Raw genomic sequence first — 24,963 nt, 5'->3', positions numbered from 1 at the left:
AACTGGCTGCCCTGTATATCAATCAAGTGATGGGATGAATGATAGGATGATATTTTTTAATGCCACGCTGTGATCGACCAGTAGATCGCGATCGGCGTAATGAGCACCCCTGTCCTAGAATATGCTGACTTTTTGAGTGGGAGTTTTCACAGGAACCTTTTTTAAACTTCCTTATAGGCTTTTTCTGCTTATTCCTCTCTTTCTTAGGTCACTCCTTGGTGTACTTGGTTCACAGAGATGAGCAGAGGTCAGCAGCTTCAGTTGGTAACTGAGGATGATAAAATCAAATCAATCTTTAAATCAATCTTTATTTATATAGCGTCTTTTACAATCAAAATTGTTTCAAGACGCTTTCCAGAATCCCAGGGCCTAACCCCAGACAAGCAACAGTGGCACGGAAAAACTCCCCTTTAACAGGAAGAAACCTTGAGCAGGAGCAGGCTCATGTAGGGGGACCCTCCTGCTGATGGGGGGGGTGTGTGGAGAGAGAGGAGAGGAGAGGAGAGGAGAGGAGAGGAGAGGAGAGGAGAGGAGAGGGAGAGGGAGAGGTAGAGGGAGAGGTAGAGGGAGAGGAGAGGAGAGGAGAGGAGAGGAGAGGAGAGGAGAGGAGAGGAGAGGAGAGGAGAGGAGAGGAGAGGAGAGGAGAGGAGAGGACGGGCACAGAAACACATACAAAAATACACTATTTATACAACGGGTCAGCGGGGCCGGAGGTCATCATGCAGCTCCGAAGGCGGCGATACCTGTAAATGAATAGAGAATGGGGGGGGAGAAGCAGAAAAACGACACAAGAATCAGCATAACTTGTCTGCTGAGGAGGAGGAGAGGAGAGGAGAGGAGAGGAGAGGAGAGGAGAGGAGAGGAGAGGAGAGGAGAGGAGAGGAGAGGAGAGGAGAGGAGAGGAGAGGAGAGGAGAGGAGAGGAGAGGAGAGGAGAGGAGAACAAACCATGACCCAGTGGGGTGACAGAGGCCTGTCAGGTGATCATGTTTCTGGACCCCGGCAGCCTTGGCCTATAGCGGCATAGCTAAGATGTTAACCTAATGATTAGACGACCCCCTAAGTATGATAATTTGTCTGTCTATGATAGTAACTAGAACTACAGAATTAGTAACAATAAGTTTTTTCAAAGAGGTAGGTTTTAAGTCTAATCTTAAAAGTAGAGATGGAGTCAGCCTCCCGTACCTGGACAGGGAGCTGGTTCCATAGCAGGGGGGCCTAGTAGCTAAATGCTCGGCCCCCCATTCTACTCCTAGAAACTCTGGGAACCACAAGTAGACCAGGATTCTGAGAGAGGAGCGGTCTATTGGGCTGGTAAGGTGTCACTAGCTCCTCCTGGTAGGATGGAGCTAGGCCTCTGAGGACCTTGTAGGTCAAAAGGAAGGGTTTTAAAAATTATTCTAAATTTAACGGGCAGCCAATGAAGAGACGCCATTACATGGGATCTCTTCCATAAAAGCACTCACTGATGTTTGTGGGTGGATCTGAAGGAACTGCGGTTCCTTGTGGCGCTCCGTAGAGGATGAGACCAACCTCAGCTGAAGGATGCAAGATTATTCTGTGGAGAATCCAGCAACATGAGCGGAAACTTTCCATGCAAACTTTCCTTAGGAAGCCCTGAAGCTCCAGACAGAACCTTTATGAGCCTTCAAGGCTCTGAACTGTGAGACTGTTAAGTGTGGACAGGTGAAGCTCCACAGGAGACGCTTCTCGATGCACCAGTGATCATCTGGACTGATGATCTCAGATGTTTCTCCTCATCAGTAATGATGACTGACATTCATGATGGATGATGCCTCCTGCCTGGAGATTGATGGAGGTTCTGACACCTCCAGGCAGCTGCTCCTGGTGTGATGAAGCTCGTTGAGACCTGAGCCATCAGATAGAATGAGGAAGAAAGTGGAAGAAAGAGGAAGGAAGAGGAAGAAATATGGAGGAAGAGGAACAAAGATGAAGAAAGGAATAAAGAGCAAGAAAGAAGGAGGAAGAAAGTGGATGAAAGAGGAAGGAAGATGATAAAACGAATAAAGAGGAAGAATTAGGGAGGGAAAAAAGTGAAAGAAAGAGGGAGGCCGAAAGTGGAAGGAAGAGGAAGGAAGATGAAGGAAGGAATGTAGAGGAAGAACTAGGAAGGAAGAGACAGAAAGAGGAAGGGATAGGAAGAAAGAGGAAGACAGAAGAAGGAAGAAGGTTTCCCATGATTCACCTCTGAATGAGCTGAGGACAACTTCAGCATCCAGATCAGATGAACCACAACTTTAGAAGAAAAATCAATTAGAATAAAACTAGCTTGCAGAAAATCAATACACACATACACACAACATAATCATCATCATCATCATCATCATCATCATCATCATCATCATCATCATCATCATCATCATCATCATCAACATGATGTTTAGGACTGTTCAGTTTATGTGTGTGTGAGTGTGGGTTGTGGTTCATCTGATGCTGAAGTCATCCTCAGAGGTGAAAGTTATAAAAACTTTAGGCTTGAACTCTGATAGATGATGATCAACTAAAGTGTCCCATGAACCAATTCTGTCTCTGTAGTTCTGCCCGATGTAGCCATGTTCTACATGCTATGATATGTCCTTAATTAGGCTCTAGAGAACAGCTGACCTGCAGAGGAGCTCAGTTGAGACAAAAGTTTTGCTAGTTGGTGGATTCTGATTCATCTGAGGTTCTTGATGCAGCATTTGTTCTTTCACCACTGGCTGGATGTTCGATCATGAGCAGAGGATTCCGCAGTTGTTCCAAGACTTTCTTCAGCAGGAGAGTATCAGAAGGTTGAAGCTGAGGGCCAACGTGGGAGGAGCCAAACAATAGGACACACTGTTATGAGCATACCAGTCCAGTTTGGTCCATGTTGGCTCTGACTTCATTCTTCTTCAGTGACACAGGTAAACCTCCTCCAGCCTCAGGGGAGGAACTAGACCAACACCCACCAGGGTGGCACTACTGAGACATCCTTCATGTTCCTCATGGTCCAGATGAGAAAATGGAGAACTGGAGGTGTGATAGCACTGACCTTGGCTATCGCTGTGGGAGAGTAGAGCTGAGTGACACACAGACGGAGCAGACGTGGTCATATAGCCACCCCTTTAATGCAGATATGACCTTCAAACTAGCACGTCTGACCTTAAACACTGATGGTGAGAGAGAGAGGGAGAGGAAGTAAGAGAAGGACAGAGGGAGGGAGAGAATCCTGCAGATTCCAGATCAGTCGGATGCTTGTGTGGCTGCAGTGATAACATTCCTGTGGGGGTGCACAGTGTGGGTGGGTGGACTAAGTGACTGCATAGCTATGTGGTGTCACACATGATCGGACTGATGAAACAGTTCTCATCCGACTGTCACGTCTGCGAGTTTCCTGCTGCTATTTCAAAGCAGAGTTTGAAGTGGTCCTGAAGACCATGAGCTCCTCCCAGCAGAAGGATCAAAGGGTTTACCTGTTACACAATTCCCCCTGTTCCATATCTGCTACCAGCTCTGAAGGACAGAAACTTTCATCCTCCAGCAAACTAACCATCCTGGTTTATCAGAAGAATTTGTGAATCTGGTTAATAATCTAAGAGAATCTGAGAAGTTGTTAGAAGCAGAATATGTGGAATAGCATTCAAGAAGTGTGGGTTCAGAGTTCAGCTGTCAATCATGTCAAATGGTCAACACTCTGAGGGAACAGCAGGGAACAGAACTGGCTAAATCAAAGTGGAGGACAGGGATGAATATGGTGTCCTCCCCATGGCGTCCTCAGACAGTCAAACTTTTGGACCATCTAGAGGTGAAACTCAGACTTGATGGAATGCCCGCGAGCGAGCTGGAACCTTGATCTGAATGCTGTGCTCACATGGTCCTCAATCGTTACACTGGAACAGAATAGCTAATTTAGGTTCAGGTATGATGGTTGCCTTGGTTTCACAAAAGTTGGATCGCGGTGACATGTTCAAAGGATGCTACTGTTGTTTGTCTGTGTGAGAGCTCTTTCAAGCAGCTAAAAGAGAACATCCAGAATGCTAATGTGCCCACAGCTAGCACGACACAACGTATCACTAATGATGACATTGGTGCCCTGACCACTTTCAATCATGACGCAATAAGGATGAAGAAGAGTGGCGTTGAACCTCTGTCATGCTCTTCAGCTGCTGTTTGAAGTCCAGGATTTGCTGCTCATTGATGTTTTACTGTAGTTTCCATCAAACGTGTTGCTCTGTCAACCCAAATGCATTCGGCCTGTGGGTGAAATAGTTCTCTGTGCAGATTGAATCTATACAACAAAGGACCAAAGGAAAAAACCCATCAGGACTGCCCTGAGGATCAGACGTAACCTCCCTGACCCCAGCTGACCCACTGGGCTCTGCCCCCAGCAGGATTAACCGTCAATGGTTGCACCTTCCTTTGTTGTTCCTCCAGAACTTTCAATTTCCATTTTCACTGATGTCACATTTGCTACTGAACAGAGATTTAATAATCCGCAATAATCCAATCGACTGTCATCATAACCTCAAAAGAGAGGAAGAGGACAGAGGAACCTTCATAGCTAGCAGAAACACACAGATCACTCTTCAGTGGTATCTAAACCATGTTTTCTCTCTAAATATGAGGGTCATGACAGAGCCACACATGTCCAGTGATCTCCCCTCTCTGTCCCAGTATAATCAATCATCTATCCTGTCCGTCCCAGTATAACCAGTCATCTCTCCTCTCTGTCCCAGTATAACCAGTCATTGACCCATTCTGTAACCAGTTTATTAGCTACTCTATCTTCATGCTAACAACGGTCTCCTGCTGTTCCTGAAGCAATGTGTGTGTGTGTGTGTGTGTGTGTGTAAGGGGGGGGTGTGTGTGATGAGGAGGGCGGAGCTACATTGGGGAAGTTGTCACGTTCGGCTCTTGTGCTGTGCATCACAGATAAAAAGACGTCCTCCTGTGAAGAACAGTGACTTTGTCATGTTTCTGATAACATCATCTGAAGTCACGTTTCTCAGGAAACATCCTTGAATGTTCTCTTCTGAAGAATCATTTATAGTGGCTGTTGCTGCTAAAATGCTTGCAGTGATGATTGTGGTTCTGAGAGTTCTGTGCATCAGGTTCGGTCGCAGAACCATTTGTGAGTCGGACCATAGCCGGAAGTGACTTTTTATTGATGTAATTTTTCTTTCATCTTGTAGCTGATACAGAGTAACCAGTAGGATCAGAGTGAGACAAACAAGTCTAGCATAGACATGCAGAGCAGATTAATCATGAGAGAGAGGTGGAGAGACTCCACTCTGACGCCATCTAAACTCTGATTTCCACAGCAGCTCCACAAATACGATTAAACATCAAAGGAAATGTCCTAAGGGCTTTGATCTATACACATTAATGCCAAAAAATAGAAAACCTGTGGATGAACATAAATCTCTCACAATCATCTCTGTCCTCACATGTAGAATTAATTGGTTTTAAATTTAAAAGGGAAACAGATTTGTTAGCTGATTCTAACACTGTTCGCAAGGAGCACAACTCTTGTCACATATTTTCAGACTTCGACCTTCCTGATCCAGTTTTTCCTGAAGGGTAAATTCAAACGTGGGTCACGCGTTCATGCGTTTTGATTAGCTTTGCTTGGTCATTAGCTTCCAGTGCTGGCGGGGGGTGTGGCCTCCCCGACAGGAGGGGCGGGGTCATGCTTGCTGCTTTTTAATTGGCTGCAGTGAATCAGACTAATAGAAATCCTCCATGCTGATTTTTTTTCCAGAACCTCCTGCTGTGATTGATTATCCCTTAAAAAATGGAGAAAAAAGGACTCACAGGCAGTGGTGAAGACATATTGAGAAGAGCAAAAAAATGCTGTCACGCTGTTTAATCACCAACATTTCACCCATTTAACAGAAATATCTCTATACATGGACACATTTGCTTCTCTTCTTTGATCTTCAGGAACTATAGGAAGGACAAATGTCCAGCAAACGTTAAATGTCCAACAATATTAAATGTCCCGCAAATGTTAAATGTCCACCAAAAATAAACATTAAGTGATGGAATCACAATTTTGGGACCTGAGGCTGGAAAATCTCAGAATCCACCAGCATTGCTGTTCATTAAGCTAACTTCAGCAGTCACTAGCTAACATCAGCATAGCACATGTGCACGTCATTTAGATTAAAACACCTGTGGAACCACCACAGCTCCACAGCAGTGGAACACAATCTGAACACGATCAGAGTAGGAGTCCACGATGAATCTGATCTTTGAGGACAGCTCACATGAGTTCTGGATGTTCGTGTTATAGTTGTGTGTGTGTCCTCCTGCTGTGGTTCCAGAAATCACATTTCCCTCACTCATCAAGATTAAAAGAATGTGGTTCGGCTCTGTTGTTGATAAGGAAGCTTTCTTTCTCTTTAGAACTCATCAATAAATTTTCTGTCATACTTGATTCAAAAGGATTGAAGATGTGGGGATCATTATGATCTCAGTGTGGTACCAGTGGCACCAGCAGGCTGCAGCCTTGGCATCAGCAGGAAGTTCCGTTAACAAAGTCAAGCTGCTGATTTGTGAAAAATCTTCTCTTCAAGCCTCCTCCAAATTTTTCAGATCAAAGTATAGTTGGTGTTCTGAAAACCTCTTTTATGGGCTCAACTTTGGGGTTTTTAAATGCAGTTCTGTTTAAAAAGTCTGCTTCATCCCCCTCCTGCAGTTCAACGTCAACATCCAGGATGGAGGTCTACATATTATGATGTATTCACTAGTAAACAAACTGGTGTTTTATTCATTTTGCATCAAACTGGAAACTACAGGTTCTCCGCCCATTTCTATGGAAAGTGGGCGGAGTTTCTGTTCCGAGGCGCCGCACCTGAAAACGTTTAGAAACAGGAATTGGAGACAAGGGAGAGACTTTTAATGCATGATACTTTAATCATCTTTCATTTGACAGGATATTAAAATAATCAAAATAATTTGATTTCACATTTACAAAAAACTTCTACAACCTGGCATCACCTTGGCAACAGACACCTGCAGTGCGGTTCAGTGTTCTCACACACACATCCATCAGTCGTCTGGCTCAGCCACACACTGTTCCACGATCTCCCTCAGGTTGGGGTTCTCCATGGCAGCTGCCACTCTCTCTTTATCGTTAATCTGTTTGTTGACTGTAGACACAACCATCATTCAGTCATTCAACACATCAGATATGAAATCAAACATTAGAGTGTTGGTCAATTAGCATCCCTGAAGTCATTTAGAAGGTTCTAGTTCTTTTATGAAAATGATTTCCAACACCATCGTGTCACTTGCCCTACTTTTACGGTAACTTACTGTTGCCTTAGCAACACGACAGCACTAAGATTTTATGTTGCTCAGCTAAGAGACGGAACACAGTTGGTCCCCATAACTCAGGAAATGATCCGCTGATGTGAGCAGAATGTCATGTTTATTTAACCGTTCATAAAAACACTCACTGTCTTCTTCTGTTGAATGAGTTCCCTCGGAAATGTAAATTTCCAACTGAGGAGACAAAAGGAAACAGACGGTAAAACCGACAGGCTGCTGTTTATTTTCAGCCACAAACATGAAGAGAACACAGAACACTTCAGGAACTCTCTGTTCTAATTGCTCTTGAGACAGAACCATGACCTGATCAGCAGCCAGCAAGAACATTTTATGTGTGGTAACGTTATAGCTGACAGTTTGATCCAGTTCTGAGTTCTCCGTTGGGGTGTTGAGACTTGAGAAACTGCTGTTCTGATGCTAAGTTATTGGGAGTTCTCAGTTCCTCTGTCCTGAAAATGAACCCGCATCTGTTCCTTCACTCTATAACTTTTATAAAGAAGGCATGACTTATGGAATCATTTCAGTCCTGTTGAATGACTCCAGGAGACCGTAAACGTTGCTAATAACGCGTGAGAATTGGGACTGTTGCAGCTGCTGGACTAGATGCTGCCACTAAGTCCATAGATTGCGTCCTTACTGGTGTCATCCTTCCAGGTAGCCCAAATGATGCCGGAGCAGGAACAAGGCTGAATTCAGAATCTCCTGCTGATAAATGTCGGCAGTCTCGTGTCAACAGTTTCAAGGTTCAGGTCATTGAACTGGGTACTGGGACCTTCAGAGTTCTCCTGTTCCTGGTTCTTGTGTACACAAATCTCTGCTGGTTCTGGAGTGCTTGGGTCAGTACCAGTGCTCAGATCTGTATCTCTGATCTTGTCTATCACGTCCTCTGACTGGTCGATCACCGTTCCTTCAGTTTGGATCTACTGGTCGATCACGGAGGTAGTACTGGTCCATCACGGCGTGGCATTAAAAAATATTATCCTATCATTCATCCCGTCACTTGATTGATATACAGGGCAGCCAGTTAGATGACAACTGAATTTGACATTCAGGTGACCAATCAAGCGCAAACAACGGCGCTAAGTGCAACAGAACTTACAATGTCAGCCTATCATCAATCCCGTTACTTGATTGACATACAGGGCAACCAGTCAGAAGCGCTAAGTTATTCAGTGAATTACCTCTGATTTTAAGCCATCGCTAAAGCTTATGGTCATCAATATGAATGAGGGAGCGGGACCAAGTAAGAAGACAAAAACATATCACTTTCATACGGAACTTTCATTCACAATGTCATTTTCGAAGTGCGTTGAAGATTATTAAGCATCCCTGTCTGATTCAATTCAGTGTAGGTCATCAAAGTAAACTCAAGCAATTACAAAATGATGTTAATAGTTAATTATTATGTGTGTTTTGCAATATTGGCTCATTCGGTTACGCAAGGTACACCAACATACATTGTACATACAAAGAATCCTCAATACATTTGAAAATAATTAGATGTTTTGCATTTTTGTGGTGAGTAGATCATTTTGACTTGGTCATTGTGTAAGTAGCTCGCATGCTGAAAAAATGTGAGCACCCCTGATCTAGAAGATGCAGGAAGTTCTTTTTCTGCACCTTCAGAGGTGGGTTCTGTTGTCATTCCGTAGCTCTCAGCTCTGTCTGTGAGCCGTTGTTCTGACTAAGGTAGTTTGACTGGAGTTGACCCTGGAGTAACCAGGGGAGGTTCTGCCACTCACCTTGTGTTTGAAAGGCAAACAGCGCTGCAGCTTCACCTGGAGGCAGAGACCTGTGGGCAAAAACGTATGGATCAGAGCCCAGGAGGACAGACAGACAGTGTGGAGGACAGACAGAGGATGAGGAGGACAGACGAGGGTGAAGAGGAGGGTGAGGGAGACAGACGGAGGGTGAGGGATACAGAGGGAGGGTGAGGAGGACAAACGGACGGTAAGGAGGACAGACAGATGGTGAGGAGGACAAACAGACGGTAAGGAGGACAGACAGATGGTGAGGAGGACAGAAAGAGGCAGAGGAGGACAGACGGAGGGTGAGGAGGACAGACAGAGGATGAAGAGGAGGGTGAGGGAGACAGACAGAGGGTGAGGGGAATAGAGGGAGGGTGAGGATGACAACCGGACGGTAAGGAGGACAGACAGATGTGAGGAGGACAGAGGGAGGCAGAGGAGGACAGACGGAGGGTGAGGAGGACAGACAGAGGATGAGGAGGACAGAGGGAGGCAGAGGACGACAGACGGAGGGTGAGGAGGACAGACAGAGGATGAGGAGGACAGAGGGAGGCAGAGGACGACAGACAGAGGCTGGGGACGACAGACGGCGGCTGAGGAGAACACGCAGATGAAGAGGACAGGCAGAGGTACAGGAGGACAGGCGGAGGGAGAGGAGGACAGGTGGAGAAGTAGGAGGCCTCACCGATCAGCGTAGCCAGGGAGCAGTGAGGGACGGTGGGAGAGAACCTGATAATAATCAGGTACTCATCCTCACCTAGCTCATGGACCTCCACACACTTCTCTGTCACCACGTCTAGCTCCTCCAGGGTGTTGGGTTTCTCTGGGTCCCGGATCGTTCGGATCACATCTGGTAGATAATACAAAAACAGACAGTCAACAAATTTCAACATTAAAGGCAGAAACAGGAAAAGAATATCAGTGATATACGAGTGTGTAAACGTGCTGAAACTGTCGACTGAACTTTAAGGTAGTTTGTTGTCAAATTTGTTTGAGTGTTCAGGTGAAACTTTGTTTCAGGCTGCTGAGGAGAAGAATCCTCGGTTTAACTAGACACAACAAGGTGCTCTCTATACTTAATGGCGCACTTTTACAGAAAAGTAACCATTTTGACCTTATCTGATTTCTGAGACTGTTACCGTTTACAGACATGTGCAAATCCGTCTTAGAACTGCTACGAATCTAATTCTCTCAACACGATCATCTGACATGAAAGCAAACCATTTGAACACCGGCAATAACACCGCTAATACTTACCGTACACTTCCAACGCTTTCTCCTCCATTTGTTTCGTCTTTAGGACATTCCTGTTGTTAACGAGCCCAGAAAACTGTAAAACCTTGGTAACAGTCAACGACACAAGGCTGGAGACTATTTCCATGTTTTAATTAACGCCATTATAACGACGACAAAGCGACTGAGACAGGAAAATACTGTTGAAACCTCAACACGGTTCAGCGGAGGAAAGGTCACTTCCGCTTTCATTTCACTTTAAGGCAAAAGAAATCGATCCATGATCGATTCCATTTTCCTACAATAAAATGAAAATAATTCTCAACCTTGAGACTATTTTATCGTGCATTATTTCAGAACTTGGGCCAGACTTAATACTGACATCTTTCCTTTTATACTGAAGCAGCTTGTCGAACTAAATCGGTATACTCTTTTAGGTTCTGGGCTAAAGTTAAAGGCTTATTTGATTGACAGCTGAGTTCTACTTTTGATTGGACAGGCAGTCGTATGATCGCAAATCACAACAGAAAAAGCAGAAACCAGTTTGTTGATGGCTTCGTCAGCTGAGTTAAATCGCTTTTTAATATCGTTGTTCCATTAACTGATCTTTTTGTTAAGTTCCTTTATTGGTCAGATTCTGTCACCTGACATAGTCACGTGATTCACATACGAAGCTGTTTCTGGGTTTAGTTGGTGTGTTCGTTTTCAGAAGCGTCAAATTAAGGACTTTTGCTTATAAAATGTCTCTTTAGCGGACATTAAAACTCAGTAATCGGTAATAAATTGTCCCCTCGGCGGTGGAAGATGGCGGCGGCCGGGGACGCCTCCACAGAGGTGCGTGTGCTCCCGGAGAACCCACACTGTGGGGAGGTAGCAGACATCCTGAAGGCACAACTGGCCCCCGGAGGCTCCCTGCTCGGCTGCCTGAGTGTCCGGGGCCGGCTGGAGCTGTGGGACCAAGCAGACAGAGAATCTTCTGCGGCTACTGTGGAGGGAAGTTTCTCGGAGTGAGTCTAGATTCACAACAACGGGGGAATTCTAAACGTTTAATTAAAAACGTAATATTGCGCTGAGTCTGGTGCTGATAAATTTGGTTAATTTCCTCATAAAATACAAAATTAGCCTGATACGCTTTGACCTTCATGAAATTCGGAAATTTTGTTCCTTCAAACTTTCATCTACGTTAGATAATCCACTTTTATTGGACATTTTCTAAAGTAGGGAATTATAAATGGAGTGTGTGTTAAAAGGGTTTATTCTAGTATATTTAGGTGTTACTGAGTGAAACCAGAACACGTAGAACCAAAATCAAATTATAATTTAAGTCATGTTTAAATTGTGACCATCTCTTTCACATGAATAAATATCTGTCAGTGTCTTTTATGCATCTTTATAATTCTCTGCTGGATCATTCTCAATGATCTGCTGTGTTTGCAGTTTTTGTTGGGAGGAAGTTCAGGCTCATGCCCGTGGCGGCGCTGCCAGGCTGTTGGCTGTTGGAGCTCAGTGTCACCTGAAGCTGCTGGAGGTGAACACAGAACGAGGATCTCCAATATCGCTGCTCTGGGATAGTTCTGCAGATCAGCTGCTGGAGGCACTCAGAGAGCAGGACCATGGTGAGAACCAGGACGAGCCCGCCGTGGCATCAGCAGTAGCCGCATCTTCAGCGTGCTGTTTATGTCTGATCTCATGTTTGGTTTCAGATGTGTGTGAGCAACAGTCACTGCTTGTTTTGTCGTTTGCTGCTGGACGATGCTTTGTGTTGCTGAACACCGATTGGCTGCTGCAGCTGCAGTGGCGACCAGCAGAGGCGGAGCTTCAGACAACATCCTGCTGCCGCATCCAGCTGAGTGATGACAGCAGACACACATCTGTGGACCGCTGCATCTCCAGAGAGACGCTCTTCATCCTCAGCACCAGCGGACTTATCTGTATCCACAGCTAAGAACAACATATTGCAACTCATCTCAGGGAAATTAGACACACTACTGTAGAGTGTCCAAATGTAAAAGTTCTCTGTGAAGCTAAGCTTGCATCAAAGCGGGGCTAGCATGGACAAACTCTTCCTTCACTCTGACTTCCAGCTGTGTACCATGTCTCTGATGGCAGTCTTCTGGCCACCATCGACCTCCTGTCTTACCTGAAGTCCTGGCCGGTGGAAGACGAACTCAGCTTAACAGCTTCTTCCCTCTCGTCTTCTTCTTTCTGCCTCCTGCAGGTGTCAGCTGACCTCAGCACGGCTGTAGCCGTCACTCAGTCTCACACCGCCGTTGCTGTTGACCTCAACCATTACTTCAGGTGAAACGTTCCTGTGGCTGACTGTGATCAGTGGTCCAAAGGAAGTTGAACCTTTGGCCTTTCAGCCAAAACTCTGATAGAACGGACGATTGTTTGGAGGAGTTGTAAGACTCATTTAACTCCAGGTGATGTTACTGACTGAAAATGCTTTGCCTTGTGTTCCAGGAGTTTTCCGAACCACCTCTATTGCGTTGTCCCCGTCTCTCGTCCACCTCTTCAGCCCCAACAGGCCGACGATCAGGACAGTGTGTCGAGCTGTGGCCGCTGTTTAATCAGTCTGGGTCTGAACTTCATTCCGGAACGGTAACTCCAACATCTCCTTTGATCGTAAAAACATTTTTTTTTTGTTTTCTAACAGAATAAATCTTTTATTTGAAACTGGAGGACAATTATCATCTGTATTTCAGCTCCTGGGAAGCTCATCTGGCCTATTTGTACACTAAAGCTCAGCAAATTCCTACCAACTCTTCTTCTCCCTCTTCATGGTCTTCCTCCCTCCCCCATCTGAAGTCACACCAGGCTGTGTTCTCAGCTCACAGCAGAGTTCCTCATGGTGGCACAACAGTGTCTTTTTCAGTCCCGAAATCGTCCATCCCCTCTCTGCTTGCCGTGTCTGAGTTCTCTGCACAGCTGACCTTCGTCACCCCTGGAAACCAGCCCAACACAGCAGCCTTTTGGGATTTGGAGTCGGGGAGGGTGAGTTACCACCAGACGTGTGGCGAAGCGGCTCCAGTTCAGCGCTGCGGCGAAAGACAGCATCAACTGTTCCTGAAGAGTGAGTCTGATCAGTTTTGGTCTTTGTTGTTTTAGTCTTCAGATTACTAATCTTCAAAATCATTTAAAATTAACAAAATGTTTGTACAGAGGCAGGCCTATTCCAGGTCTTGTTCTCTGTTTCCCAGCAGGATCTGCTCATCAGGTTGATGTTGTTTGGCAGCGCTTCAACAGTGGATGCTGTTTGTCACTTGAACAGCTGGGGGCGCTGCTCCATCCCTATTCACTCCCTACAGGTGGGATTCGGCTTATGAGCCTTCCTCTGAAGAGGTGAGATGTTCCCTTGCTGACTTTCCTCTGTTCTGCAGGCTGGACTGAAGAACCGTCAGTTGGACACAGTGGAATTTTTCCTGAAGAGTAAAGAGAACGTTCTGAAAGCTGCAGATCAGCCGGCACCTGCAGACCTCACCCACGGTACCAGTAAACTCAGAGCTTTGTGCCATCTGCAGAAAGTGTTGCTGATCTCAGCTCTGTGTGTGTGTGTGTGTGTGTGTGTGTGTGTGTGTGCGTGCGTGCGTGTGCGTGCGTGTGCGTGCGTGTGCGTGTGAAGGGCTTCAGCAGTTGTGTCCAGCTTTAGACCTGCTGTGTTTAGCCATCAGAGACTCCCACAGCGAAGCTCAGAGTCGTCAGTTTTCAGAACAAGTTCTCAGTGTCACGGTCAGCTTCATCAATACTCAGATCAGAACGGTCCTGAGCAACAGACACTGTAAGACACACACACACACACACACACACACACACACACACACACACACACACACAGTAGAGTGGTTTATTAGGACCACATCCATCTCTTTCCAGACGAGGATGAAGGCGTGCGGAGCTGCGTCAACGTCCTTGATCGTTACGTGACTGAACTAAGGAGCTACATGAAGAAATTCCCCTGGCCTGCAGGGGGCAACACGTCCAGCTCAGTTGATACTGACACGGAGGATGAGTGGGCCGGTCTGCCAACGGAGGTGAACTGAACTAAACTTATCAATTTTCTGCCCAAAATATAATCAATTCAAAGATGCTCTGATAACTTCAAAGTAACTTTGATGAAAAGTATGTGATTACATTTCTGTTAAACCCAAATAAAAAGAACTTCCATCGGCTCTTTTGTGTCCTCGGCAGGAACTGGTACGTCTCTCAATTTTGACCAATCAGATTCCTCGAGCTCAGGCTGTCCTGCGAAGGCAGAACTATCCAGAACAGGATCTATCGGCTCTGAGGATGGAGGGTCTGCGTCAGGTGTTCTCCTGCTTGCAGTGCCGGGACCTGCAGACTGCTTGCACACTCCTCATTAACATGGTCAGAACGTCTGTTCTTCAGTTGCTGCAGTAGTATGTTAACGTTGCTATGTTAGTCAGGATATGCTTTCATTAGCACAACCTGAACCTGCAGTGGGACTTCATGTTTTAGGGTTTCAGCGTGAAGGAGCAGCTTAGCAGTATCTGCCGCTACACTGACGACAAAGACCTACGGGAGTTTATGGTTGGTTCACCGTTGTTGTTTTTTTTACCTGTTCTGTTTCCCAGCAGCCGTCTCAAAGTTTGTGATGATTCCAGGTGAAGGAGCTGTCAGAACAGGGTTTTCTTCCAGAGGAGGAGCTGCAGGGCGTGGCTTTCATCAGAGAGATGGAGAAGTTGGGCTCGCTGCCCGGGTCCCGCCACACCACGAAAACCAGCTCACAAAGGTAAACATTAGTCTTTACACGTCCTCGGCGTCTTCATGCACCTGTTGTGTCCATGGTAACAGCAGCATTTGGTTAGCTGGCGGGTGAAGGCAGTCAGCCATCAATTTAGAAATTACCCTTGAGTTCACCAGAAGATGGCACTACGTATATCAGGAATACTGAGGCAGAAACCAGGTTCTGGAATGAGGTCCAGTCTTGTCTCTGACCTCTTTGTTTCTGTCATGCTGCAGGTGGTTGCAGATGATCCTTAGAGAACCACCTGCTGGTGTGGAGGTTCTGACAGAGCTGGTGGGACCGAAGCGGTCTGAGGAGGAAGGGTCTCTCTGGAGGAACCTCCGGCTGGATTGGGCGAGAAACTGGGACAAGAGCTGCCAGACTGCCATCACCCTGTCCAGACGCCAACACTCAGGTGCATCCACCAGTTCTTATGGTGGTTCCACTAAGGACTCAACTTGGCAACATCTGAAGTCGTCACCTTTGACCTTGTCTGGATTTGGCTGCACTGTTGGCCTGTTGCCAGTTTAAAGAGCGAATCTTCTCTCTGATCTTTGGTGTTTTGGCTGGTTTCTTCTAGATTTGAGCTCCTGTGAGTCGGCAGTGTTGTGGCGCTACCTGACTTCTTTGCATGACCATCGAGTGCTGAGCTGGATCAGTGGGAAGGGCCAGACCTCTGGCTCGCCCCGCTGGCCTGAGCTAGCACCAGAGGTGGTCAACAACAACACAATGTGCAGCACCTATATGAGGGAGAACATCTTGGACCTGCTGGCCAGGTACAGCTGCAGTTTTGGCATCTGTGGAGTGACAAAAGGAGCTCTAACATTGTGGTGTCTCGCTGTGCGTCCAGGAGAAGTGTGTTCATCCCGGATGAACTGGCGGACTTTGAGCAGCTGTTGTGGAGACTTGCTCAGGGTGGAGGAGTGATGGCCTTGACCCCACCCGTCCCTCAGTACCGCTCCCCGCTTAGCCTCGACTTCCACAGCTTGTTCATCACCTTCTGCCAGGACCACAACTTGCAGTACCTCCTCTACACCTACCTGCAGCACTACAGGTGACCTGATGACATTACTGTCTTGACTTTTCTAATTAGCAGCTAATGAGCCACATGTCTCTGCACTTAGGTTGACGCCCAGAAACTGTCACCTGTTGACAGATCAGAGAATGTCAGAGAACCAACCCTGGTGTGAGATGTTGGTGAAGATTCAGGAGATCACCAGAGACCTGACTGGTACCAGAGTGTTGTTGTAGAAGTTTCTGCTCTCCATTGTAATGAAACCGAACAGTCTTAATGGACTTGATAATGGACTTGATAATTCCTTAATTTTATCTGTTGCCTTGATTGTTTTAGTTGTGTCGTACTGGAGAGATGCTTGATAAACCAGAGCAGGTCGGAGCAGAAACACAGTTAATGGCTGCAACTTTAGCTTGTGTTGTATTCCAGATCCAGGACTGGTGTTCCAGGCTAGTTTAACAAGTGCTCAGGTACTGCTGCCGGGCAGCCAGGCATCTCTCAGCAGCCTGCTGCTGGAAGGTCACTCTCTGCTCGCCCTGGCCACCATCATGTTTGCCCCCGGAGGAATTGACGAGGTGAGCATCGCCTCTAAGCAACAAACACGTGATTTTTCCATCTATTCCAGGGCGATCGAGGTGAATCTCGTGTTTATCTGATGTCCTGTCCTCTGATTGGAACGCTGGAAGTGAACAATTCTGTTTTTGCTGGTGAACTGGATCAAATATACCCTCAGACTGTGTTCAGGGCCGGGCTTCTTTTTAACGCTGGTCAAAATTCGAGCCAATGACATTAATCCAGCATGCCACCACCTGGTCAAACAGTTGCTCATTATGTGAATTTTTAGGAATGATTCCTACTGCTCACAGGGTGAATATAAACAATAAGAAACAAGAATTGCTCCGGGTCCCACAGCCTCCTCATAGACATAAAATGATGATAAATCCTAAATGGATCCCATGAGTGATGATGTTTTTTTTTCTTGAACGTGTTCTTCTCTGAAGCTAATAGTTCATGGTCAAAGGTCAGGAAGGTCAGAGAGGACGGTTGACCCCCAGGTCCTCAAGATGGCACTGGCGCCCTACCCCAAGTTGAAGGTGGCACTGTTCCCTGGCGGGCCCCGAGGACACAGCCCATCCTCTGACATTACAGTGTACCACCTCCTGCAGGTACCCTCATATCTGTCTCCAGCAGTGTTTTAGAGCGCTCCCTACATGTGATCTATGTAATAATGTAATCATTATTGGTGAAAGTACCTTTTAGCCACTCAACCCCCCAACCACGAAGATGTCTCAACATTACATCTTTACTTTTTTGCACTTTTTTAATACTTGGCTCCCTGGGGCACTCTGCTTTTTTTCATGCTCAATTTAAAATCTGAAACCTGTTTTTCAGTCCCTCCATCCTCTGGACCCCTCCAGGCTGTTCGGCTGGCAGGCGGCAAACACATTCAACTCCACAGGTAAGTTGTGAAAACTGGTCCCAGAATCTTTAGCTTCAAAGATTCTGGAACATCTTTAGTCTCCTCAACAGAATCGTCAGAACTTCCTCACTTCTCCAGCCCACACCTGGTGAACAGGTTTGCTCTGGTAGAGAATCTCGACTTCCTGTATTACCTTCGTCACGGTCGTCCATCTTTCGCCTTCGCCACCTTCCTGATCCAGCAACTGAACGGCTGTAGTGACATCAGGCCGCGGTGAGTAGAAGAGTCTCAGGTGGTGGTGGATCACATGGTGTTGTAATACTGTGTGTGTGTGTGTGTGTGTGTTAGGCTGCAGCAGGTCCGTCAGCAGGTGTACCAGTTGGCCCTGCAGTGCTTCAACATGGCGCCGGTGGTGTCGGCGTGTGTGTGTTTCTGTGAACTGCTGGGCATCTGCAGCCTGAATCTCAGGGTGGATGTCCGAGCATTAAACGCCATCCTGCAGCACTGGAGCCGACACCACGGCATCGGCACGCCATCGCGGTATCTCCACATGCTTGGTAACCCAACTCACAGCCAGCAAGCTAATGCAGCATGTGCACACAGTGATTTATCTTTCTTTCAGTGTCTAAAGGTGTGAAGCTGGTGGAGGCAGAGCCCAAAGTAGCAGAAGAGCTGATTGGGGATCTGGAGGCTGCAGTGATGGATCAGCTGGAGCAGAAAGGCATCGGCAGGTCAGACTTCTGCAACCATCTCCTCAGTCCAAAGCTGTCTGCAATGAAATTTGCTCCCAATTAATTGTGTTTATCTTTGTTTTATATTTAATTTTCTTGATAAACTTCCAAATTGTTGCTGTAGTAAATATGATTGTCAACATTCATGAGAAATATTTAAGTAATGACATAGGTGTGGAACAAGCTAAGCTAATGTAGAACAATTGTATTCCACAAACGGTCTATTTCAACCATAAAAAAACGAAGTAACGTGTGTGTGTGTGTGTGTGTGTGTGTGTGTGTGTGTGTGTGTGTGTGTGTGTGTGTGTGTGTGTGTGTGTGTGTGTGTGTGTGTGTGTGTGTGTGTGTGTGTGTGTGTGTGTACTATAGGTCATCATATGAGGCTGCTCAGGAGTGGGCGTTGCCTGTTCAGTTCTGTCAGCTCCATGGTCAGACACTCAGCTCAGTTTATCCTACCTACTGTGCTAGTGATGGACACTTCATCCACTTCCTGCTTTTTGTCCAGCTGCACAACTTCCCACCACAGCAGGTGAACACACACACACACACACACACACTTTGGTCTTTGATCAGGTTCACTGTATCGAACCTTTTGAACCAATGACCACCCTGATGTTCAGTAAAAGGTGTATTTGTTTTTTCCTGGTTTTCCAGGTGAGGGCACTGGCAGCTGGGTTTGGTCCCACCCTACAGGCCCACCTGAATCTGGCCTTGCAGGACTTGCAGGTGGATAACAAGCGGAGCCGCTGTGGATCAGAGGAACCACCAGAGTCTCTGAGGAGCACGGAGCACAGCAGCATCCAGAAGCCCATCACGGAGCTGTTCCAGGTCCTCCTGCAGAGCCTGGAGGAGGCGGCACCCTCCTGGTTCCTTCTACAGGAGGCTCTGGTGCAGCACTCCCCCACCCTCGCTGTAATGGCTGCCTGCCAACAGGTAACTGTGGCAGCTGTAAAGTCAACAACTCAATTTGTGTTAATTCTAAACCAGCTATATTTGCTCCTAATTTAGCTATTACATTAATGAAACAACACAGTCTGTGGTCGTTAAAGTTAATTATCCAAATCAAGTTTGATTCATGATAATTCCACTTTTGCTGATTAAAACTTTAGTTAAAATTACACTTTAATGATGCGTAATTGAAGGAAATGATTACATAAATGAATACATTTTAAATTAGTTTCTGTCTGCATTAACTTTGGTCCAAAACACTATTCAACTCGTCTGAACTGGTTTAATAAACTCATTTTTTAAAACTCGTAAATCCTCCAATCTAACTGTAAAGTTTGAAGCACATCAACACAAACAGGTCAGGTTTCTAGAACAAGGATCCGAACTCAGGACTCTGACCATCAACAGAGTAGATAACGTTTCTCAAATCATCTAAAGCCTTTTTTAATATGATAAGACCTCACAACGCCTTTGAATTAACCTTTAGTGGGCAGATAATTGGACAATAATTCTCTTCTTTTTATTCTGTCCATTCCATCCATGAGTCTCTGCCACTGTATGATCAGTTTTACATCCTGTTTATCCTCTTACCTGCACATTATTTGTCATTGTTTTTGTTTAATCATTTTAAAATGTTTGTTTAGTGTCATTACATTAAAAATTGCCGAAAGAAATTAAATATTAATAGCTTTGATTCATCTGTAGAGAAAAACATCAGTGACTTTTTTGATTGACAGGGGGCCGAGCTTCTAGCTTGCCTGTGTGTGTGGGTTTTGACATCTGTTGATGACATCACTGCCAGTGAAGCCACCTCCCACCTGGACGAAGGCCCAGAGCATCATCACTGGACACTCCACGACCTGTCCGTCATATGGCGGACGCTGCTGGGGCGGGGCTGCGTCCGGCCCCTCCTTCGAGGCTTTGAACTCTTCCAAAGGGTGAGAGTGATTCATTCTCATATTCAGTACTGTTTCCATGGTGATGGTTTTCCCAGGAACCTCTTGCTCATTTACCAGGACAGTTTTAGGGTAGGATGTTGTGTTTTGTAACCAAATTTCTTGGATTAAACCTGTGTTGATGCATCTGCCTCAGGACTGCCCCTTGCTGTTGGTGTTGAGGATGTTTGAGTTGTGCTGCGAATACAGAAACTTCTCTGAGGCCAAAGTAAACCTGGTGGACTTCCAGAAGACCCTTCTCACTGTGAGGAAGCAGAAATGTGCGTTGTCTTCTCCTGACTCATCACTGACTCATTTCCCCACTGTTACAGCTGAGGACCAGTAGCCCACCGCCCTCTGGTGGACTCCCCCTGCAGTGGGTGGAGACCCAGGCCTCTGTGCTGCTCCTCTCCATGCTGCAGCGCTGTTCTTCCCAGTTTGACCTCCACCGCCTGCTGCAGCTCCTGGCTGATGTTGACAAACTCCTCAAGTCCAACGGTGAGTTCAGCTCCTCATTCAGGTTTGTGTCTTGCTCTAAAACTAATGATGAACTAATGATAGATTTTTTTTATCTTTTCTGTAACGTGTGTGTGTGTGTGTGTGTGCGTGTGTGCGTGTGTGTGTGCATATGTTCCTGTGCAGGTCTAGACTTTAGGAAGCTCAGCCAGCTCAGTCAGCTCCTGCAGGACTCTGACGTCAGTCTGTCTCCTCGGCTGCTGCAGTGCATTTCAGCATCCGTACAGCAGGAGGAGTTCCAGGCCATCGTGGAGGCTCTGCAAGCCAGGGGACGCTACAGCCAGGCCCGGCAGGTGGCACAGCTGGCTGGCCTGTCCATCCAGCAGCTACTGCTCAGCCAGGTCTGCAGGCAGTGAGGTGGATTAGGATCCAGACTCTGACCTGCGCTCACCTTTCCACCTTTTCTGTCATCCATGCAGCTTCTCCAGGAAGTGAACTCCCAGAGGTCCAAACGTCAGTGGGGGAGGCTGGAGACCAGAGTCACCTTCTGGAAGAAGTGTCATGAGCAATTAAAGTCTGACAGCACTGAGGCTGAGTTAGCCCACCAGTTCTTCCAGTCACAGGTGGAACTGGATGAGTGGTCCAAGTCCGACGAGCTACTGGAGCTCCAGGAGCGATGTCTACTACTCTGCCTCACTGCTCATTGGCTGTCCCAGCTCAGCCCGGTACCTGCGAAACAGCTGGAGAGCCTGGAAAAGAAACTGTGGCTCTTTCGGGTTCGATGCCACATCCTCACCATCAACATTGAGAAGGCAAGTGTGTTCAAGCTGCCGCCTCCCCCCATCACACCTGGGATGAACATGTACGAGGCACTCATGAAGGAGTTCTCCATGGACAACGTGTCCTGTCTGAACACGGACACGTGTCTACGCCTGGAGGGACTCCCAGGTCCCTCTGACGAACCAACCCTCGACCCGTCACTGAGTCCAGAGGAGCGGACTGTCCTGACCACTCTGATTGGTCAGGTGCTGGACGAGGGCAGTATCCACGAAGCCAGTCGGGCGTGTCGGTACTTCTCCCTTTACCACCAGGATCTGTGGCTGGTGCTGCACTGTCGAGGTCTGGCCTGTGGAGAACTGAAGCCAGAGTCTACAGAGGAGGTGTCAGAAGCTCCGCCAGGGAAGAGCATCAAGCCCTGTAAGATCCATCTGACCATACCCCTTCCTGCAGGTCGCTAGGACTGTAGAATGCTGTTATCTGCTCAGAATTCTCGAGAAAGCTGTGAAAATGGGAAAGGTTCTGAAGCGCAGCCCTGAGGAACTCCTGCTATCTGTTGACTGACTGGTTTTCCCATCTCCTCCAGCTTCCTCTGTCAGCAGTCTGCTCTCCTTCTCCATGCTTGTTTTCCCCAATGATGACGTTACTGCCCAGCTACAAAAGTTGGCGGATCAATGTTGCCATGGAAACAGCTACTGCAAACGGGTCCTCGGCCTCTACCAGCTCTCCAAGGTAACCAACCTCACAGAGTTTCAGTTGTGTCACTTTTAACATGTAAAGTCTTCAGCTAAAAGATTAAAAACCCAGATGGAGGGGTAGACATGAGGCTCTCACATGTTCCAACAAGAACATCTATGTTTCCTTTCAGGAGCTGCAGTGTTCCTTCAGTCAGATGTGCAGCGAGGAACCAGGATCCATTCTGGAAAAACTGCTGCTTTTGGAGCAGCCAGAACGTTTCCGGAAAGCTCAGACCTTCATCAGAGCTCAGGGTCTCAGCTCAGACTCTGTGGCGGAGCTGGTTTCCTCCGCAGTGGTCCAGGCTCTGACACTGTCTAACCAGGAGCTGCAGCCAGGTGAGTCCTGTGAAACACACCATCTAGCTGCTAGCGTCAGTCCCAAAACTGAAGGCTCAAGGTTCTGTGTTCCCCTCAGCCTTGTGTGGGTTCTCTGAGGAACACCACAGAATCTTCTGGTGGAGATGCATGTGTAGGCGAGATGTTTTTTCTTTTGTAATGTGTGTGTTTGTGTTTGTGTGTGTGTGTGTGTGTGTGTGTGTGTGTCTGTGTGTGTGTGTGTGTGTGTGTGTGCAGAGAAGCAGCAGGTATTCAGGCCATCAGAGGGGCGGGACTCTCTGATCCAGCTGATCAAACTGTGTGAAGATCCAAACCTCGTGGGAGTCAAACTGCTGGAAAACTTAAACTGTGTTCCGTTGCGAGACTTGAACAGCAGTGAGTTCACACGTAAACTTGTTAGCATGTAGCAGAGTAGCAGGTGTCGTATATGAAGTGATATAAGATGGAGGAGAAGCAGCTGTTCTGACTTCAGATTTAGTTTTTAGAACATTTTGTTCTCTTTTAGTTGTGGAGCTGCTGATCGTGGCTCATGACTGCTTCAGCCTCACCTGTAACATGGAGGGTATCGTCAGAGTTCTCCAGGCTGCCCGTCACCTTAGCCACGCCCACTTGGCTCCAGGAGAGCACTTCAGCCTACTGGTCCCGCCCACTCACACAGACAAAACAACTTCTTGTTGTTCTTATCTGGTGACTCTCCTGTGGTTTGATAAACTTGTGTGTCTGCAGGTGAGGCTGCTGACGGGTATCGGCAGATATAATGAGATGACATACGTCTTCGACCTGCTGCATCAGAACCACCGCTTTGAGATACTGCTGAGGAAGAATGTTGACATAGACAGACGGCAGGTTGGGAAAAGCTCCTCCCCTCAGAATGATCTCCAGAATGCTCCTGTAAAACCATGTTTAGCTGTGGTCGGAGGTTATTGTGTTATCTGTAGGTGATCTTTTGAGTCCCTGCTGTTGCAGAGTTCTGGGTTGAAGACGGCTCTGCTGGATTACCTGAAGCGCTGCCTACCTGCAGACAGTGAGAAGCACAACATGGTGGCACTGTGCTTCAGCATGAGAAGAGAGATCGGAGAGAACCATGAGATGGCCGCCAGGACGCAGCTAAAGATGATCGAGTCTCAGGCCTGGGGTGAGCAGCCGATGGCGCTGTAACAGCAGCTTCAGCCTTGTTGTTGTCTAAACCTCCATTTTTGCTCTGAACAGTTGTCACACCTGAACTGAAGAGCTCACTGGTGAAGGTGTTGGGTTTACTGACGGATGCTGCCGAGAGCTTCTCCAAGGTACATCAGCTTTTTCTTTACCTGTGGCAGATTTAGGGGTGTATGTACCTGAACTTATTTAGCTTACAATGTGGGAACTTTCCTGCACATTCAGCAACATGGGAACCTCCTTGCTTGTGGGGACCAAGCCTGTGAATTTTTAGTTTGTGGCTGGTGTGTGTTTCCAGGACGCGTGCGTGCGCCAGGCCAATCGTTGTGTCCGCACAGCCAAGTTGGTGGCGCTCCAACTGCATCTGTTGGAACAGGACTCACACCTGCGCGTCATCAACCTTCAGCCTGCTGAACTGTTGAACACCATCATGTCGCTGCAGCGCTGCTATCAGGTTGGCTTCAAGTTGTGTGAACGCGTGAGACGGAACATATGAACGTGTTATTTCTGCGAGTGTTGAGTCCATACAGATAGATTCTGTGTCCAGCAGACGATGTCTACTGTTGTCTCTCAGGTGTTTGTGGTGTCGGAAGCCTACAGCTATAGTCCAGACTGGGTCCACATCCTGTACCAGAAGGTCGTCCTCGACGCAGACTTTGCTTACTTGGAGGAGCTCAAACGCCGGCGTCCGCTGACCACCTGTCTGTTTGAGGACATTTTCAAAAAGTAAGAACAGTAGGGTTACGAGGTGAAACTTCTAACTGATCCCAAACCTTTGGTCAAACCTGCTGATCTGGGTTCCAGGCTGGACGGCGCTCCCAGCAGTGCTGCTCCTAATTTGAAGCGGCTGCTGACGCACTGCGATGACGTCTACACTCGCTACCGACTGGCCTACCAGCAGAAACTGTACGACGTCACCAAGACGCTGCTGGAGGACGACAGAACCTGCAGCTATCTGAATGATAGACTGACAAACTGATGGAGCCTGGCAACTTCTGCTGACTCATCTTCATAACTCTTTGACTCATGATCCACCTGCAGAGGCTGCTTTATCAGAATCGTTAACATAGAAATCAGAAAAGAGTTTTTTTTTTTCTCAAATATCTTCTGTGGAGATTAATTAATATCTGCCAAAAACTAAATAAAGGAATAAAATCAAAGAAATCCAAGTTTCTACATTACATTTATTATTTAAACAAATGAGCCATAAATTGAAGCTTCACAATCACAGTGACATCAGATGCATCCAAATATTCAGTTCTGCTTGATTATTGGGCCGTCCACCAGAGGGCGCTCCAGGCTCAAAAACTAAAGCTGCGGAAAAAATAGACTAAATTTGCTCTTTTGACTTCAGAAAAAGAGTTTTCTGTTGTTACTTATTGTCTAAACCCACTGAGCCGACTTGTTTTGGG

The 24,963-nt window shown here is 46.9% G+C and overlaps 2 protein-coding genes across 2 annotated transcripts; one reads left to right on the top strand and one right to left on the bottom strand.

Annotated features, from left to right (window-relative positions):
• Nucleotides 1-6,865: 6,865 nt before the first annotated feature.
• Nucleotides 6,866-10,554, bottom strand: ciao2a (cytosolic iron-sulfur assembly component 2A). The gene is made up of 5 exons (XM_003967202.3): nt 10,322-10,554; nt 9,750-9,914; nt 9,059-9,108; nt 7,445-7,490; nt 6,866-7,135 (listed from the first exon to the last, which is right to left on the bottom strand). Exons 1-5 carry the CDS (start codon nt 10,443-10,445, stop codon nt 7,035-7,037), a joined length of 486 nt encoding a protein of 161 aa, XP_003967251.1. The 5' UTR covers nt 10,446-10,554; the 3' UTR covers nt 6,866-7,034.
• A 393-nt stretch (nt 10,555-10,947) lies between these two features.
• On the top strand, nt 10,948-24,711 carry spg11 (SPG11 vesicle trafficking associated, spatacsin). The gene is made up of 40 exons (XM_029841612.1): nt 10,948-11,304; nt 11,735-11,913; nt 12,001-12,228; nt 12,382-12,595; nt 12,761-12,898; nt 13,003-13,370; nt 13,460-13,605; nt 13,678-13,783; nt 13,920-14,075; nt 14,171-14,328; nt 14,486-14,662; nt 14,774-14,845; nt 14,920-15,047; nt 15,278-15,456; nt 15,622-15,817; nt 15,892-16,095; nt 16,166-16,272; nt 16,486-16,631; nt 17,058-17,222; nt 17,449-17,515; nt 17,587-17,749; nt 17,825-18,033; nt 18,099-18,207; nt 18,577-18,736; nt 18,862-19,140; nt 19,893-20,093; nt 20,248-20,355; nt 20,423-20,588; nt 20,733-20,947; nt 21,026-21,743; nt 21,910-22,055; nt 22,192-22,396; nt 22,634-22,771; nt 22,902-23,035; nt 23,123-23,242; nt 23,363-23,531; nt 23,606-23,682; nt 23,850-24,005; nt 24,126-24,277; nt 24,356-24,711. Exons 1-40 carry the CDS (start codon nt 11,102-11,104, stop codon nt 24,528-24,530), a joined length of 7,137 nt encoding a protein of 2,378 aa, XP_029697472.1. The 5' UTR covers nt 10,948-11,101; the 3' UTR covers nt 24,531-24,711.
• The last annotated feature ends 252 nt before the right edge of the window (nt 24,712-24,963 follow it).

Source organism: Takifugu rubripes, chromosome 9 (assembly GCF_901000725.2).
Source record: "Takifugu rubripes chromosome 9, fTakRub1.2, whole genome shotgun sequence".
NCBI classification, from domain to species: Eukaryota; Metazoa; Chordata; class Actinopteri; order Tetraodontiformes; family Tetraodontidae; genus Takifugu; species Takifugu rubripes.
This window is presented reverse-complemented; position numbering and strand designations above follow the sequence as displayed.